The 19,403-nt window shown below is 32.4% G+C and overlaps 2 protein-coding genes across 2 annotated transcripts in view; one reads left to right on the forward strand and one right to left on the reverse strand.

Annotated features, from left to right (window-relative positions):
• The window catches only part of LOC113518946 (cuticlin-1), a 140,395-nt gene extending 130,312 nt beyond the window's left edge, over window positions 1-10,083 (forward strand). The window contains exons 8-12 of the mRNA XM_026903982.3: window positions 3,988-4,096; window positions 4,421-4,645; window positions 4,956-5,166; window positions 5,476-5,757; window positions 6,348-10,083. Coding sequence (XP_026759783.1) covers window positions 3,988-4,096; window positions 4,421-4,645; window positions 4,956-5,166; window positions 5,476-5,757; window positions 6,348-6,587 — 1,067 coding nt within the window. The 3' untranslated portion in view covers window positions 6,588-10,083. The remainder of the gene's footprint in view (window positions 1-3,987; window positions 4,097-4,420; window positions 4,646-4,955; window positions 5,167-5,475; window positions 5,758-6,347) is intronic.
• A 2,333-nt stretch (window positions 10,084-12,416) lies between these two features.
• Window positions 12,417-19,403, reverse strand: part of LOC113518999 (uncharacterized) — a 47,731-nt gene continuing 40,744 nt past the window's right edge. The window contains exons 3-4 of the mRNA XM_031914643.2: window positions 15,283-15,505; window positions 12,417-14,677 (exon numbers count right to left, since the gene is read on the reverse strand). Of these exons, the coding sequence (XP_031770503.1) occupies window positions 13,245-14,677; window positions 15,283-15,505 (1,656 nt within the window). The 3' untranslated portion in view covers window positions 12,417-13,244. The remainder of the gene's footprint in view (window positions 14,678-15,282; window positions 15,506-19,403) is intronic.

The raw sequence follows: 19,403 nt of genomic DNA on the forward strand, positions 1-19,403 counted from the left end.
ATTCCATAATTATATTCTCTACTATAAATATCCATTAAAGGATTACTACTTTCAAAGCTTTTTTCTGCAGTCGGTTAAGATTTACACTTTAATAAAATAACATTAATCTTCATCATATCAGCCGTTAACTGTCCACTGAACATCGGTTTCCACCTTGGGGGGTTTTGCCAGTAGTTGCCACGCTTAGCGTGTTTTTTTTTTAATGGGTTATAATGGAATGGTAACCCCACCTGCGCTATCGGTATACACTGGCAGGGCACCAGTAAGTGATGATAGATGAGGATGAAAGCAGGTCAGTTAACCCATTGTGACGAATTCCACTAGAATTAACCACGATGGTTTCCAGTGAGAACCGCGTGGAGGTCGACCTGATAGGGTATATTACTAGCAATGGGTTCATTAGACCTTATTAATAACAATCCCTTCCCCCCACGTTTAGCGGGTTGGGAATCGCAGTTAGGTTTTAGTGATATTTTAATAGAGACGCTGCTGCCTATCCCGTGACTATTAAGTTCTAAGAAGAAGGGGTAGAAAAGAAGGGGTAGACTATGCTGGGGCCACGCGGCTAACAAAATTACAATACTCAATAATAATACTACTAAACTGTCACAAAAGTAATTTTTTCTATTAAAAAAGGAATAATTGAAATTGATTAGTGAAAATAACGCGTATCATACCTAACAAAATAAAAACATAAAAGGAGAACACTTTTGTAGTTTTTTATAATGGTAATACTTTTTTAAATAATAACAGTTGGTAACTGTAAGGTAGGTTTGTAGGTACGAGTAGGTGCCTACTGTGAGACGTAGACGCAGTCAATTCTGTAATTGGGAAAGCAAGACTACAATTGGGAAAGTAAAGTCGCTACTAATAGCAAAAGCTAATCAGGTCGTTTAAAACCCTAAAAAAAGATAAAATCATTAAAAGATATTAGCGGTTGACGAATTATCAGTCGTGCGTTAATTAAAGTTTTGTGCACGAACGCACATTACTAATTTAGGTTATCTAATTGGCTTTTTAAAAAAACGTTATAAATTTTGTATCGTATTCCTTTAGAAGCAATTAGTATATGAAAAGATTTTAGGTAATATTGGCCCTATTTATATTACAAATATGAAAGTTTGTATCATCCGTTAACTGACCACTGCTGAATATTGCCTACCCTATAAGAGGCGTTTTGCCAGTTGTTGCCACACTTGGTAGGCGGATTGGCAACCGTATTGTAATGTTTTAAGAGAGATGCTGCTGCACATTCGTCGACCATTAAGTTCCCTTATTCGCCTCTTAAGACAATTATGGGAAAGGAAGGGACCACACGGCAAAGTGAAAACAAAAGTTTAAATCCCGTTTAATTTAATTTCAAACCTATTAACCATTTAAATAGATTTGAAATTAAATTTACTAAATAGATAGAACACAATTCAGCTGTCGTGAAAATCAAAAACAAACGAACGAAAATTGCAATTTATTTTTTGAATTGAAATGACAAAAAAGCTAACAATCCACCTGATAATCGTCACTTATAGCATATATAGCAGTATAAATATTACTGAATACACTGTGGTCCGTGAATACATGGTACCCATTATATGTAACATTTCTTAAAACTAAGACCTTACCTTTCTTCTTCATCAATCAAAGAGTTCTTCGCAGTTGCCAACCCGCCTGTCAAGCGTGGCAACTACTGGCAAAATTTATCCTTTATGGGAGGCCTATGTTCATTAGTGGACAGTAAACGGCTGATTGATGTGATTATGGAGGCAGTTTTATTGTCATTTAAATATGATTTTACAGAACAATTTGCATCCGTGTAAAACCAAAACAAGTTCCTAGTATTTTATATAATATCCGTCCCGATAAATTCAATAATACCCTAATGATTAAATTCCACGTAATGATAGAGGATAAAAAATTTCACAATATATTTATAGGCGTGAAAACTATGCTACTGAAGAAAGACACCACAAAATATTTAGTATAGAAGCATGAAATATTGAGAGGGAGACTTTGTACAAAAGTCGATTGCTTGGGTACCTCTGTCCCATTCGTGTTTCTACCGTGAAGCAGTTGTGTTTGCATGGCTGTGTTTCGGTTTGAAAGGTGGGATATGGCGTGAATTTACAGGGTACAGAGGAATAACACCTGAGTCCTCAGGAATGGCAACGCATGGACCCCCCAGGGCGAAACAGTATACTCTGTTATGTCCATGGTACTGCTCGTGTCTATAGGCGACGGTTACCACTTTCCATCATGTGGGTCGTCAGCTTGTTTGCCATTCTAAGTTTTGTATAAAGAAAAAATCTATATTTTATGCTTCTCGTGTTGACACTAAAAGTAAAACAAATACGTATGGTGCAAATTAAACATATTCTCTCCCTGTCTAAAACTACTAAACAACTAGGAAGAATATATTCCCTTTAGAACAAATTCACTGAGAGTAAATTGGCTATGATTCTAGGAAACATCAACGCGAAATTGCTTGCGCGCATGTATTGCTTCATAAAGGATATCTTTTAACCATTTCGTTCAACACCTCAAGTATTACAATAAATATGTGGAATTTCACTACGTATTTAAAAGGAATTTGTAATAAACTTGTATGTGTTGACTAAAATGATACTAAAAATAAGCCATTGTAAAATAACTGAGTAATACAACCTAGTGTTCAAACTACTAAATTTAGAAACTCATTTTTTTTTTGGGAATTTTCAATTATATCTCCAAATGTCTAAAGAAAATGCCGATAGAAATGGGAGACAACAGCTTTACTGTAAACGAAGATGCAAAAAAGCTCTACAGCGTTTTATGTATCAAAACCCAAACTTTATAATATTATATGTATAGTTACATAGTATAATTATAAAATTAAATGTTGTAACCAATAAAGTATATATTGAATGATTATCAAAACTCAAGTCAAATCAAATTGAAATTATGTTGTAATATATCAAGACATTCAATAAGAAAATGTATTTGAAAATTCTCCTAAGAATGAAAAATAAATACATCTTGTCATTGTAGGTGTTTCGACTTGGCAGCGAAATCTTAGGGCTCCAGGAATAGTTACTTAGTTTATCTTCTGTTAGTGCGTACACGCACGTTAGTGTTACGACAGCTTTCTTCTTGCTTACTTTGTTTAATGGAATATTTGTTTACGAGTTTCCGTCTTCGAAGTTATTTACTTAGGTTAAACGGCTGTGGTTCATGCGAACTGTTTAATTTTCACTTAAATGTTTAGAAAAAGTTTAAAACAGTAATTATATACTGTGATAATGGATCCATTGTTTTGCAACTAATGTGTTACTAGTAAGCATAGAACGTGTTCTAAATTAGTTTTTAATATGATTTTTGTAAGGTTTGAAATCGTTTGAACTTTACGACGCCTTACATAATTTTTTTATATTGATTATTATTAGCCACAGGTATTTATAATGAGTCATAATGTCACAGTAATTGTTACTGTTAGGCTTTGTTGCCTTTATCTATTACATTTTGTTGTCATTAATCATATAATAATAGTTATAAATTATAGACTTTATAAAGATGCTTGAACTGCTTATGGGATACAAAAAAAAAAAATATTAGAACATAGTTTAATTAAATTATTTTAATATTGAATGAAATATAATTTTGGTTTTTTTTTACCTTACTCATATAGGTTGTAAAATGGACTTTTCCAAAAACGTGTTTACTGTTTGTTAAAAGAATTGATAATCATGTAAACAAATAAATAGTTGAAGTGGCCTTAAAACAATCTGCTAATTTTCAGTAATAGTAGATACAAATAAAAAATCCATTAATGTATTGTATTTTTTGTTTGTTACTAATTTAATTTATGTTAGAGAGTAATTTCCTTCCATGTTACAAGGATTCATGAGCGTCGGTAGCAGTTCTCATCAGATGCAGTATCAGTTCGGTTGCCACCTTAAAAACAAAAAATAGACAATCTTGGAAGATATTTAAAGGGACAATTTTTTATCGTTACAGGTGAATTTGACATGCGAGTGAAGTCGTGCGCTGCTTCAGATGGTTCAGGGCACATCATCCAGCTATCAGATGAATACGGGTGTGTTCTTCGGCCTAAAATGATATCAAGGTATTTATTAGTTTTATAAACTTTGCTATTATTGATCATTACTATAAAAAATATCCTTTTTTAAGAACACTTTGAAGGTAGGAATTGTTTCTAGCAATTTTCAAAACTATTTACTTTGAGATATTTAATTTTGAAGGTAAGTAAAGGTAAGTACTTTTTAAAGTAAGGTACTTAAACTTTCGCTATAAACATATTGTAATAGTATATCGAAACTAGTTTCGATAATTAAAATTAAGGCTAGTCGTTAAAAATAAAGGCGTCTTTTGTATTGCATTGCTTGCATTAGTTTATACTAATAAGAGAAACAACTTTGGTAATTTCCAGGTTCCTCAAAGCTAAAGCAGCCGATGAAAGGGCTACAGTCATAACGTACGCATTCTTCCACGCGTTCAAGTTCCCAGATGCTCTCAGCGTCCATATTAGATGCAAGGTGGAAATCTGCAGACATGGATGCCTGGACCATTGTCAATTAGCTGGCGTAACACAGCAAAGACATGGAGCTCTGGACAGAAAAGACGACAGGACTCATCAGGACCATAACGAAATTAAGTATGTTACATTTATTTAAATTAGTAAAATTATTTTCTAATAAAAATATCAAACGAAAACATAATCGGGTAAAATTTTATTAGATAATTTCATAGTTATTATAAATGGTGTCAGTTATATTTATTATGACATTACTCATATTACTATTCATTTTTGAAATTCATAACATAGATTTACAAAGAACCATAAAATACTGTTCAAAGCTACTAATTGTACCTTGATAAATTGCAAGGTCAAATAGTGAGTGAATACAGCATAATAAAAGATTTTAACTTTTTTAATAATAAAAAATATCAAAATTAATTTACAGTGATTCGTCAGCTGAAGATGCCGAATCGAGTCTCTTAGAGGATCATCAGCGTCTGCCTCTAGAAGAAGCTTTTGGTGACGAGGTCTCTGGCGATGCTGTACCACCTCCAGCGCCTTTGTCCCACCGACCGCCAGCTCCAGTCGTTGAACCAGAGTCAGACCATATGTCTGCTGTTAATGAGCTCGTTGAAGCTCTTGCTAGACCATTCACAGTAAGTACAACAAGCTTTCCCTTGTTTTTGCCTGATACAGAATTTTAATACGTATCGCAATATTAATTTAGTAAGAAATATTAAAAAAAGATATACATATACATTTTCATTACATCTTTGTAGACATTATCGAAAATTATTTGATACTTTTACACATTATATTTCAACTTTTGGAAGCAGTAGTTAAAGAATATTTTGAACTTCAACAAGACATAGTATATGTTAATTTATATTATAATAATGTTTCTATACTCGTAATTCACATAGTTTTAAATGTGTGTTACTTATTTTAAATCAATTTGTTTGCAGGATCGTCCCACTGAACTTGAACGAGAACGCTTCCCTCAAGGTCCTCGCAATTTTGGTTCTAAAGTGAAAATTGAGCCATCAGGCGATGAAGTGGTGCCAGCTAAGCCCCCTGGTCCCGCTGTAGCTGGTCCCAGGTCATTGAGGAAGCGAAGAACAGTGCGTGATGCAAGATCAGCTGACGTTGGTGTATCAGGCATATATGAAGTAGTTTCAGAAGCTGACCTAGCGTTTGGACCGTCACGAGAACCTGTAACTGTATTTAGCGGAAGAATTAGAGAAGAGGTAAATTTTAATTTATAACCTAACTTGAGCAGAATGTATTTTTACAAAAGTAATTTATATTTTAAATAACAATTTTTTTCAACTTCAGTGCCTTAACTAAAACAGAGGTATTACTTAGAATAACAAACAAGCTAAAACCTACCTGATGAAAAGTGATAACCATCGTCTATAGACATAAATAACAAAGTGCATAATAAATATAAAATACCATATAATATTTAACTATCATAGTTCTTATCTTTTTCAACATATATTTAGATACAAAACCTTTTCTAGTGATTTCCATCTACCTTTGTCTTGCCAGTCCAAAACACAATTTACCAGTAACTTTTTTAAAGTCAACCTACCGCATATAGGTTCTGATTCATTTTTCTTTTAATATGGTAATGATATTATGATGATGATATTATCAATAAACTTAATCAATATCTTGGTCTTTTCCTCGTAATCCAGAATATGTTTGTGATTCCAGAATATGGGCCATCAAAATTTATACAAAAAGCTGTTCATAAATTGAATCCAAATATACTTATTACTATGAGATAATTTTTAAGTGACAGTTATTTACTTTTGTGTATTCTTATTTCTAGGTGGTCTACGGAATTTGTATGGGTGCTGTTAGTTTCGGCGCTCTCTTTGCTTCAGCCGCCGGAGCAGCCGCAGGCGCTGCATTAGCAGCCGCTGTGATGTTACAAAGGCTTCGATCTAGGATGGCCTCTCAGCCTTCTGTCCCTGTATCACCAGCTCCTGCTTCCCACTCATTAGCTGCATGGATGGCACTACGACTTCTAGGTTCTCCAACTCATCCACATCATTCCCGCGATGGCTGACAACAAATCCCACAAAAAACTATCTAAGACTGTTTTTAGACTATAAGCGGTTGTCCGCACAAGTTTGTGTCTATCAGATCCAGAAACTATATTTAAATTCATACATACAATTTAGTGGTATTAATCCATATGGATGTCATAAATTACAATACCAAGTTACGGAACTGTTACGGCGCCGACCTGTGTAGACATAAAGATGCGACTCTTACATGGATTGTTTCCTTTGGGAGTCCCATCGATTTTCATGTATAGTGAAATATTATTTTCTTAGGAATTACGAATTCCAATAAAGCGTTGAGATACCTGAAAATTGGGATGATTCGTTGTTCCCTTATTTAGATTTGCACGGTCAGTCATATTTTTATTCATTCATGCACAAATATTATATATTTTTTGAGAAATACAACGGTGACAAAACAGTTGTACCTACTAAAGTTATTATAGGTTGAACAAATAATTGGTTAGATATTACATTTTGCAATTCTTCTATCGTTATTTTAACTGGCACAGTTACTTCAAAATTAGTTACGCCGATGCCAAATAATATTAGAATAACGTAACTGATAAAATTAAAAACATAGTTCTTATAAAATAACGGTTATTTATGTACCGTAAAATATGTAAAACTGTTGTTTTACTGGATATGTGAATAATCATTATTTTTAAATTATAAACATATATAGTCTTTCAATAGGTAAAAATGAATACATATTAATATTGAATCTGAATTTATAATTTTGAATTTTAATAAATATGAACTGTTTTGTCTCAGCTCTGTTATTAGTGTATAATAATATATTTATATTAATAAATTATATTGGAATATTGCCTTACAATGTTGGTGCTACGGACTAAGTCCCATGAAACTCGATTTTCATTTCACATTGTGAATATTTTTATACACGTTATACCGTTAAGTGTTGTACAGTACATTCCTTTGTTTTATATATATACATATAAGTTCGAATTGTAGTATAGAGTTTAGGTCGTATTTTGTCGAAATTTTCATATTATTACAATATTGTTACTATGGATAGCTAGCCAGTTAATTATATGTTACATTATTATGACACAATTAATTCTCACTAAGATCTTGATTTGAGAACGCGAATGAATTCATATAACGATTTTGTGAAAGAGCGTCTTAATTGTTATCATAAGTATTGGTATACTAAGATGTTATATAAATATATATGTATAACCTCTTAAGTCTTAGCTTCTAGAAATGAGTAATATCCGATATCTATATATTGAGTCCTTCTGGACTTTAATGACCTTTAATGAGGATAATATATATATATATATCAAATACGTGTCTCATAGCAAGGGCAGAATTTAAAATTTTTCTTTCATGAATCTCGTTTCAAAGTTCGTCACTCGTGTTCCCATTAAATGAAGTGGTCATAATATTATAATAAATTAACTACGTAATTTAATTTTTATACTTATATTGTATTATTTTTATGTACATCTTTTAATGTTTATAAATTTCATATGATTTATTATTATAAATTTGTAGACCACATCTCTGTACTATAATTCTAGCTAAACAGCAACGTGTTCTTAGTATCTAACAGGTAAGAATAAACGTCGAGTCATGCCATTAGGTTAAGTTTAGTTAATTCCACATGTTCTGCTCAACTTAGTTTCAATTTTAGTTCTTATACTTTAAAGTCAATTATGTTCTATCAAAACCTTATCTTTAGGGTGCTGAGGCTTCTATAGATTTAAAACTTAGTAATTATCTTACAGTTGGTGTAAAATAATATTAAAGTTTGCATTTAAGTAGCAAAATCGCATTCCAAATAAATTGACCACAGAAATTTAATAATGTAAAAAATATTGTAGCCAACAATATTAAATTAAAAGTGTAAGCTAAATACCTATTAATTTCAATTTAATCCCACAGTTGAGTTCTCTGGAGTCTGATTTTAGCACTTTTATATTAGTTAATAGCTTTTGCCCGCTACTTCGTACACGTACATTTTAGAAGACAGAAATATAATGAAATAAACTACTTCTAAGATGACGTATCAAAATGTAATATACACTAGGGGTTTTATCATGAAATGAAATTCCGAATTATCAGAATCAATTTCGTGGTTTTATTCATAGCGGAACCGGCCCAGTAAATGGAACTCTACATTTCGCTTGTCATACCTTCTATCATAATAATCTAAAGGAACTATATTTTCATGTTTTTAATATTTTTAAAATGGTGTATATAAATGTAATTTTAACATCAAATTTGTGTTTCGTTCGGCCCTGAAATCTGGGAAAATATTTTATGGTAGGTTCTTTAATTTTAAGTTAGACTTTCAAGAACATAACTGTGGAAATCGCATCCAATTTGCTATAATAGTTTTTACTTGATACCAGAACAAATATACAGAGAGGCAGAAAATATTGTTTTGACTGCTGTTGCTCTTATTAAGATCCCTTATTACAATTCATATTACGGTATTGTTTTAAAAACAATTTCACTGAAGCATATCAAGTTAAATATTATTTTTAAACAAAAAAGCTACCTCTGAATACTGTAATAACGCTTAAATTCGAAAGGAAAACGTATAATACTCTGAAGTATTAAGTTCTTATTTTTATTTTTTTTAATTGTTATATTTCAGAAATTAATAACTCTAAAAAAGAACTATTTACATTATTCTTTTAGAATTTCGTATTGTAAATTTTATAAAAAGTACTAAACTCTTCTCTTTTCGATGGCGGAAGCATCTTTAGTACTTAGTTATTTTGCTTTAGTACCTATTATAATGTACTTAAATTAAGTTAGTAATTTAGTAAATAATACAGTAATGATATTGTAATATACTATAGTTGAGACACCAATGAAAGCTACTTATAAAATAGACTTCTCTGATACATCGCATTTATTACACATAAGATAGAATTCTTCATAATTGCTCAAATTGAAATAATTTATTTTTGTATTTTTATACACATATCTATATTTAAAAATATAGCTATGATTAGTTTAATTATAGTTTAAGTAATAAAGCTAAAAAAAAATATATGTTTATCAATTAATCTTGCATTGAAGCGTATATAATTAAATGCTAAATTTTATATGCTTTACGATCCAAGATTGATAAACAATTGAACTATTTTTATATTAAACTATCACTAAATAATGCCGATTACCCAAATATCTTGCATTTATGATAATGAAATTATAATTTGTATTAAGTTACGTGAAGAATATGTGAGAAAATAATTTCTCTGAGTGCAATTTTATTTTTACTTTTTTTTATAGAAAAAAATTATATAACTTGTCATTAAGTGTCCTTCTACTCGGTTATGGTGCTTCTGGTATATTCTATTATATATTCTTACGTATCCAGGGGGTTCAGTATTTATTGTGAACATTTTAATAATATGAATATGTATTTGCAATTTTTCTGTACGGCTGCGGTGACGATGTGTTTAACGCGTAAGCGCCTGTTAATTTGTTTAATGGAATAAAATGTATGTTGAAAGAGCTTTTCGAATATTTTTTATTTTAAATTAAAAGAATAATGATAAATGACCTTATGGAAAGTGATAACCATCGATTATAGACATAAAGAGCACCAAGGACATTACAAAATACGCTCCTGCTTGCTGTGAGAATTGTGTTTCCATTATTGAGTTTTTCTTTATGCAACTCAGCATGGCAAACAAGCTGACGGCCCTTGATGGAATGGAAAGTGATAACCATCGCCTATAGACATGAATAGTACCATGGACATAACAAAGTATACTGTCTCCTCCTTGATACCCCCCATACGTTGACATTTCTGAGGACTAAAGTGTTATGCCTCTGTACCCTGTACATTCACACAATTACACACTTATATCCTACCATGTCCCATGTATGTGTGGTCCTGGCATATAATTGTCCACCTCTTACTTTCCCGTGGATGTCATTAGAGGCGACTAAAGAAAGGCGAGAGATGGGCAGCAGTATCCCTCTTAAAGCATTTCCAAAACTTAACTACGGTTTCCAATCTGCCTGCCAAGCGTAACAACTTCTGGCAAAACCCCTCAAAGGGGAGTTTTCTGTTCTGTTAAATTCTGATATGATGATGAAGATGAATACACCCTTAAAACCAAAATGCAGCCATACAAATGAACGGTAGAAACACGAATGCAACAGAGGTACATAAGTAAACGACTTTTGTACAGTCTCCCTCTGGTATTATGCCTCCGTACCATAGAATTTGACTGTGAATGAAAACTTTGACTTGAAAAAAAGCCCACTCTGATCAGGCTGTTTAAACGGTATGCTATATTAGAGGATTTAATTTAAAATTTTCTTTATATTAAAGTAATCACCCACCTAAACCTGTGGATTATAGTAGAAATTTTAAATTAACGACCTTCTAATATTTGCAGGTCTGATCCCCGCACAATTGTTTATTTGTTAATTTAACGACTTGACCAATCGTCATGAAATTTAATTTACACGTATAGTGGTGATGGAAAAACATAGTTCAAAATCTTGTTTTTCACGAAACTTTGTGAATAAATATGTTTTTTTTTGATGGGTGAAAATGGTATGGTATGGCCCGCCTGCGCTAACGAGATACGCTGGCGGAACACCAGTGAAAGGTGATAGATGAGAATGAAAACAGGCCAGTTAACCCATCATGATGAATTCATGAGCAATTAACCACGATAGTTTCCAGGGGGGACCGCGAGGAGGTCGACCTGATTGGGTATATTGCTAGCAATGGGATTCTCAGTTTCCATCACTAACAATCCCTTTCCTCCCTGAACTTACTAAATATAAGGTTGTATGTCTATTTAGTACATCATTACAAAATAGCCTGCTTTATTACTTTTTTTATAACTAAGTGAGCAAAGATGCATACGACTCAGAGAAATTGCAGGTGTGTTACGCCGGTAATCCTACCTAAAAAACAGCATTAACCATCCTAAAGATGCCCATCTTTAGGATGGTTAATGCTGTTTTTTTTTAAGGTTTCAATATGGACTTCTACTTAAACTACTTCAATTTTATCTGTAAATTATACTACTGAACTACTTATCAGTGTACGTTATTAGAAGAGTGAAATAGGGTATGGGTATCTGTATTTAATAAATTATTCCTCTGCTTTTACAAACTGTAAATGGGCACTGGAGACGATTCTGAAGTCACCTCTAAATCTATATCTCTTACATTCATTTTAGTTTGATAATATCGCAAAAGTATTATTTTATAAAACTTCTGACTAAAATGTGTTAAAAATTTTGTTTATATTGATCCTTAGAATAAAGATTTCACTACACTATCAAACTGAAATTACAATTTTAAGGTTAGGTTCAGAGAATAACCTAATGGATAGTGTATGTGTATTTGTAATATCAATATTATATATATTTCATAACAATACACATTTCTACAAGTAATAATGGTATTTAAAAAAAAAAAAAGTGAATCACAGCAGTCAAACAATAAAGCATCGGTCACTAGTAGTAAAGTATCTTAGAATTGATAATGCATAAAAATTATTATCATGGGTTTTATCGTATTTTTCCATCATGTCGATAGTACTTATAATGGCTATAGATAACTGTTATCCCTACATACAATAAAATTATTTTTTTTATTTTTTCAAGATGGATTTGCATATGATTTTACTTCAGTTGATGGTGAGTAATGACAAAAACTAAGATGGAGTACGCTTACTCAACAAAAAAATACTATTTCATCATCGACTTGAAGAGCCTTAGGCGGTGCCTTCTGCTTTTGTATTTCTCAGTTATTAATATTATCAACGGTAATTCATTTACAGCGTAGGGTACCCAATTAAAACACACAAATTCTTCGTAATATTTATTTTTTCTGAAAATTTTCTTTATTACAGTTTCTGCAGTTGAATGGAATTTATATAATATTTTCCTTTCTATTATTTGGACTTCGAGCGTAACAATTATGGAAACTATTAACATTTAACAAGAGTTATAACATTCTCTAACAAAAGATAAACATTCGTAGTATTGTGGTGAAAAACAACTTCGATAACAAAATAAATAAAGTTAATAAGAAGAAGAGGTACTCAGGTGGTATAAAATAAATAAATTACACGTAGCAATGACTATAACGACGACTTAACTAAATTAAATAATATTAATACTAATGACAAGTTAAATTATATGCTAGCGGTTCACCTAAATATTGATATAACACGTGTATTTTCCGTTGCCCCTAATTCAAATACTTATTTGAAAAGAGGTAACAGAAGATTGTACTTATGTTAAATGTAATACTACATTTGTGAATTCATTAATTTGTTCTATATTCGCCCTATCATTCATTGGAATGTAACGTGTTACACTCTAAGGCACACCTAACAGACCACCAAAGAAACACTTTCATAAACCAATGGAAAAGCTGAATGTATTGTTAAAGAATTACAGACAAATGCTTCATAATCTACCTATAATTATATAGGAAACAAAGATTTAATTGAAGCGTCTTTACAGCATTTGTTTTTGCTAAATTAAAATTCAATAAATTATTAATACTAAATACGTGCTTCTGCAATTCCATTTAATATTTTTGAGCACTCTGATAACACGCACATAAAATTGGCATGATCCTCAAACATCAGTCTCATCACACTAATATGTACAAATTGAGTTAAATAGATGATGTTACGAATAGAACCGACTTTTTGAAATTACATGTGCTGTGGGCGGTGGGTGCGGCCGAGCTATCGTCGAGATAGCTGCTGTTTTCTTTTTCAACGATGTTATAGGACGCAATTTTATGAATAATACTGCTGATACAGCACAAGAGCAAAGCAAAGTGGCAAGAAGAGCACCAAGCGTAGCTGCGAATCCAGGTGTAGTCATACATACTAGGCCTGGTGTCGGAACAATTTTAGGAGCTGGACTTTCTTCCGATGTATCTAAATTTAAATCGCCAGCAGACACCACTCGAATAACTCTGTTTACGCCAACTTCCTTCTCCGGAGAAGTGGCTCGTCGTTGTCGTCGTACTCTTCTTTCATCTCTTCTAGCTTCAACCCCAACAGGATAAGCGTCGATTTGTGGAGGCCCATACTCAGCATGAGGTGCAATCACATTATGACCTCCATCAGAGCATTGCTCGGGGCATCGGTATCTACAAATCTGAATAGTACATTGGAAATGGACCTCCATGGAATCCGGGAATTTGAACGCTTGGAAGTGAGCATATGAAAGAACACTGGCACTAGCTCCAAAATTCTTAATTTTCGTAAATCTTGACATCAATTTAGGTCTTGTTACACAGCCTCGCCTATCGACTAATTGTATAGGTGCGCGTTGACCATCATGAGCCACACAATCTCGAACTAACATATCGAATTTCGCGTCGTCATCTTTGATAGCCAGAACCATGGTCATTGTTTGACCAATCTTTACAAGTCCTGAGACTTCTGAGGCCCACGGTCCTTTACCCACTTGAATTTGCATCCAGCATCCAACATTATCACCAGCAAAGTCTGCCCTTACAACGTCTAACATATCTACTGGGAATGGTCTGAATGTTACCGCCTTTTCATATTGATCATGCCACGTGCAACGCAATTTACGAGCTTGATCCCAAACTTCTTGCACTTGAGGATCGTATTGGATAACTATAACATTTTCAAAGTAGGTTCCAGCGGCTGCAACATCTCCTCTGTATCGAGGATCACCGCTGCCAGCTGTGCCACAGGCATGAGCACCAATTTCGAATGAAGCAGATGATCTACCCAAATTAGGAGGAAGGTGTACACATTGATGATTCGAATAATGTCCTTTGGAGAAAACTATTCCAAAGAATGGTTTGTCAAAGCTAAGAAAGACTCGCATTGCATTCTTTTCACATTTTACATCAAGTGATACAATCTTCGGCATATCGGGTGCAGGAGCTGGCCAGACATCTCCAGCGCCACTGAATACTTTTTCACTAGCTGAGGTCTGCGCATCAGTCGGAGGTGCAGGAGGAGGCGGAGGTCCACGGAAACCTGGTCCAATATCATTCTTATGATGGTTCACTGAGTGTCCTAAAGCGAATGGTTTTGAATGAATTGGATGATGATTGGGAATCCTAGGCATGCCTGAAAATAAAAAAAAAAAACAAAATAAATCACACAGAAGGACCGTGCAGATTTGTAATTATATTATTAATAATATTAACAGTTATGGAGTTATCAAAATTTATAGTAACTATTTTCACGCTAGCGTAACCAGAGAGTGGTTTTGTGTTATTTAAATAATAATTATACATTATTTATTCATGATATAATTTTATATTAAATATGAATTAATTAAATGTTCCTATTACTTTATCCGTTTCTTTCTTACTGTCGTTATATTTCACAATTGATAATCCTGTTATACTAATAATGTAAATATTCCAAAAAACATCGTAATTAATCTAGATAAAATTGGGGATTACAGTTAGTTTTTAATTGGATAATATTATGTAGTACTAAACATTTTAGTATAAATGCAAAAATGAATATTTACTAATATTGTAAATAAGAAAGTTAGCTTATTTGTTTGTTATATTTTGACTCAACCAAATGTCATGAAATTTGACATACAAGTAGATATGAGTAGATAAGGACACAAATTACTTATTGTTGCGGTCAATCAACATTATCCTTGTTACGGAGGAAGTCGCGGGTAAAATCTAGTTTCAAATACTTTAATCTTTTACCTAATGGGTGATGAGGCTGATGATGGGGTGGATTCTGCCTCCTGTTATGTGGTGGTGGAGCCGGTGGTGGGGGTCCATTATATGCATGACTTGGGGTATCCCGTTCAGAAGATTCCATTGCTAATTGGTCCGCTGATGGTTCAGCTGCACTACTGGAATCAGCGCCCGCGTTGCCTCCTCCGCCGCTACTTTCGTTCGAAGACTGATCACTGAGAGTTCCACTCTGAAATAAGAAATGAATGCTTATCAGTATTCTTTTGTCATGAGTGAGAGCTGGTAGTTAATTTTATCTTGATTGGAAATTGTATTATGGGATTTTACCAGAGGAAGACTTTTAACAAGAGTCGTCTGCTTGGATGCCTCTGGCTGCGTATATTTTGTGTATATATATATATATATATATATATATATATTTGGTTTAAATGGTGGGATATAGCAATGCATGAAGGGGCAGCACATTTATGGGCAACACAGTATAATCTATTGTGTCCATGGTTTATGTTAGTTATTTGTAAATATCTCTAAAAATAAATGTACCATGTTTTGTTTAAATTAATTTTAACTAAATACTTACTCCTTTTTGAGATTCTATAATTATATAAAAACGAAATTAAATTCTAAGGGAGTTTCATTTCTCTGATTATACAGCATAAGTTGCTTCTACTTTTACCTATAATATGGCTCTACCTTAATAATTACCTAAATGTTATCATAAAATTCGTTAAAAAATAATGGGTCGCAGGAGAAAATGAAAATGTAAAAGGTTTTAATTATTTTCTATAGGATAATATTTCTTAAAAGATGTTATCAAATCCATTCGAATTTAACTCTTCACACTGAAATTTATAAGACAACTTCTGGGGAGAGCAAAATTAATTTATGAGAAGCAATAAATAATTTTCGAATCAAAGAAATTTGCCAAAGCGATATAGCTTTTAATGTATATGGAAAAAAGCTGATATTGGTAAAAAGATTGTTTATGCACAACGTGGTCTTGCCCAGTTTTATAATTTTATAAATATCATCTTCCATCACTAATCCACTACTGTGTTGTCAACATAAAGAAGAGAGGTAATAAGAAATAAACATATCACATAAATAAGCCACTGTATCTCTTATCTTATTTCATCGAAAATTACTTATTTCTTCCAAGTCAGCTTTCACTACCTACCGCGCGTGGGTAGTTTTTAATATTATTTAATACGACACACTGACCGTGTTAATAAGCTGGCTAACACCTGTAGCAGAAGCTATGTGACAACGATCAATTTAAACACTCAATAATCTGGGTTACTAATGTTGGGTGTTGCAGATGACCGTGGATTCCGATTTCCTGTGGCGTATACATAGAATAATGTGAAAGTTGTTCATGAGTTCGTATTTGTTTGACTTAAATCATGGCTGATTTGGCTGCTCTTATTTCCCAATATTTTCCAATAACTCGTTTTACTGGAATGTTTACTTTTAATATAAATTGTAGTTTGATAAATGAATTATATTCGACTTCGATTGGGAAGACGATCAACTAACATAAATGAGATTACTAAATAAAAACATCGAGTAATCAAAAAAGTTTTATAAGAAGGTTTGGAACTTGGAATAACTTGTAAGATAACAGGTACAAAATCCCAATTGAACTTGGAAATTCAGAATGAGACTGCAGAAACAATTGCGTTCTAAAATTTCAGATTCAAGGTTTTAAATAATATTAAACTTTAAAATATCGTTGTTGTTTGATAAATCTATCAGAGATGACTAATTCAGAATACTGAATGATTAATATTATAAATTAGTTTGTGTTTTAGAATAACTTTGGAATAATAGTTTGGTTAAGAATTTTGATTGTTTAAATAGGTCAAGTCAGAAGTTATCAGTTTGAAGCATCGAATAATAATTGAATGTAGTACAAAATTCTTACCGTACAAACAGCTCTAACAGAAGTCACTATTTTGGGATTTGGAATAACGATACGATAGTATTCTATATTAAATAACGGTCTTGTAAGCCATTATTAATGTTCAAAATAGCTTTAAAACGACTTCAATCTACCTTCGCTTCCAAAATTTTTTCCTCTTAAAATTCTTCTTTGAGTTCCATTCCTATCGAAAGATGGACAACAAGATGGGCAACAAATCTTATTTTTAAATTTGCAAAAATTCGACTGTTTTATCATTATTATTATTCATATGGTACGAATTCATTAAATTTCATTAACTTGAACTCAACTAAGCGTCGACAGGTTATTTACTTAGCTTAGCTTATATTCGTATTGATCACATAGTAATTTCATCAACAAATTCTGTCTTTAAGCAGATATTGTCAATTTTCAATAATCTCTTTATATATTATTATTATGAACGCATCAGTTAATGTCCTGTGATCAAAATTCAAGTGAGATAATGGGTGGCCGTGACATCAAAAGCGTATCTAAAATTATAAACCCTCGGTCTATGATTACCGATGGGTGCCTATAACATGGTGGGTGTTGACATCTCCGAACCCAGCATTAACGAATCGTCAAGACATTTATAACTCTCATTTGTTTCGCCTCGAGGTATGAAATTAGAAAGTATTGGCCCCAACAAGAGATGTGTTGGGGCCTTTTTTTATTATTTCGATAAAGATTTATACTCGCGGCCATAAAGACCTCCTTCACGTACATCCAGCAATTATTTTAGATTGGAATCCGGGTGAATAGCAGGGAAGACCGATTGTTACATGAATTGTGTAATAAAATAAATATGAGAGAAAGTTATAAGGGACATAGTTTAGTGTCCGATCGTAATCTATAAGATGGAGCGGCAACTATTACGACCAAATTGTGAACCGGCTCGAGTAATTTAATCATTCAAAAATCAAAGTTTATTAACATTTTAAAGGAGTGTTTACAATTTTATATTACTTAATTAAATGTTTCTTTTCCTTGGCTTTATTACGTTTAAATTAATTTTATTGACCTATATAAGGTAAAAGAATTTTCTTACTGATGTATATTTATAGTATTTTATTATCTATTTAGTTTATTATTTTATCCCTTTTAAACAGAATGACTTCTAATTATTTTAGATTATTTGATACTAATAAATCATTTTATATATAAGACACTAATGTTAGTTTACTTATGTGAGCACTAATTCTCATTGGATTATGTTCAGCGATTTAAAATTTATAATACTAGTTTACAATATGAATAAGAAGTACAAGTTTTTTACTATATGTTTTATTTCAAATTTGACCACAATTTCAATGATATGGTCTAAGTGTGAAATAATGCTTACTCGCTTCAACCTTACGAGTAAAAGAGCCGTATATTAAACCATAATCTACAACAGTTTTTGATATATTATACTCATTGGTGAGATGAGACTGTTTTACAAAAGATGGCCATTAATTTCAGTCAGTATCCGATTTTATTAAAACATTATCTTGTTTAGTAGAGCTTGGCTCGTTAAATGCTTTTAAATTCTGATAGAGTCGTTTAAAAACTAGACCGTGTATACATCAATGTATTTATTGCTTACGAGAAGTTATGGCAGTCATATATTTCGTATGGATGAATGGTCCATTGGTGTCGGAACAGAAATAATTGTAAGAAGTACTTATAAAATACGAGCACAATCAAGTCTTTATGTGTATTTACTAGTAGTATTTCGCAGCTCTACCCAGTATATGATATATCAGTGTATCAAATTTTATTAAATACGTCATTTCCCTTAATCGTAACAAACACCAAGCATCAATAAAAATATTTTTATTTATTATATCAGCCGTTAATTTCATTTCTGAACATAGGCCTCCCCCATAAGGGGAATTTTGCTAGTAGTTCTCATGCTTAGCGTGCGGGTTGGCAACCGCAGTTAGGCTTTGGTGATGTTTTGCGAGGGACACTGCTGCCTATCTCCCAACTATTAAGCTCCCTTAGTCGCCACTTACGATACTCACGGGAAAGGAAAGAGTGCCTAATACCGGTACCAATTTATAAATAAAAATATAAATAATAATAAAACCGGTATAAATTTTCGAAATTCCTTTCTTATTGTACATCTACCTTACATAAAGAACCTAACTGCAAAATTTTAAGATTGTAACTAAATTCATTCCAAGATTTGGGATATTATGAA

The sequence above is a fragment of the Galleria mellonella genome, unplaced genomic scaffold, assembly GCF_026898425.1.
Source record: "Galleria mellonella isolate WM207_F2 unplaced genomic scaffold, CSIRO_AGI_GalMel_v1 utg44, whole genome shotgun sequence".
In the NCBI taxonomy this organism is placed as follows: domain Eukaryota; kingdom Metazoa; phylum Arthropoda; class Insecta; order Lepidoptera; family Pyralidae; genus Galleria; species Galleria mellonella.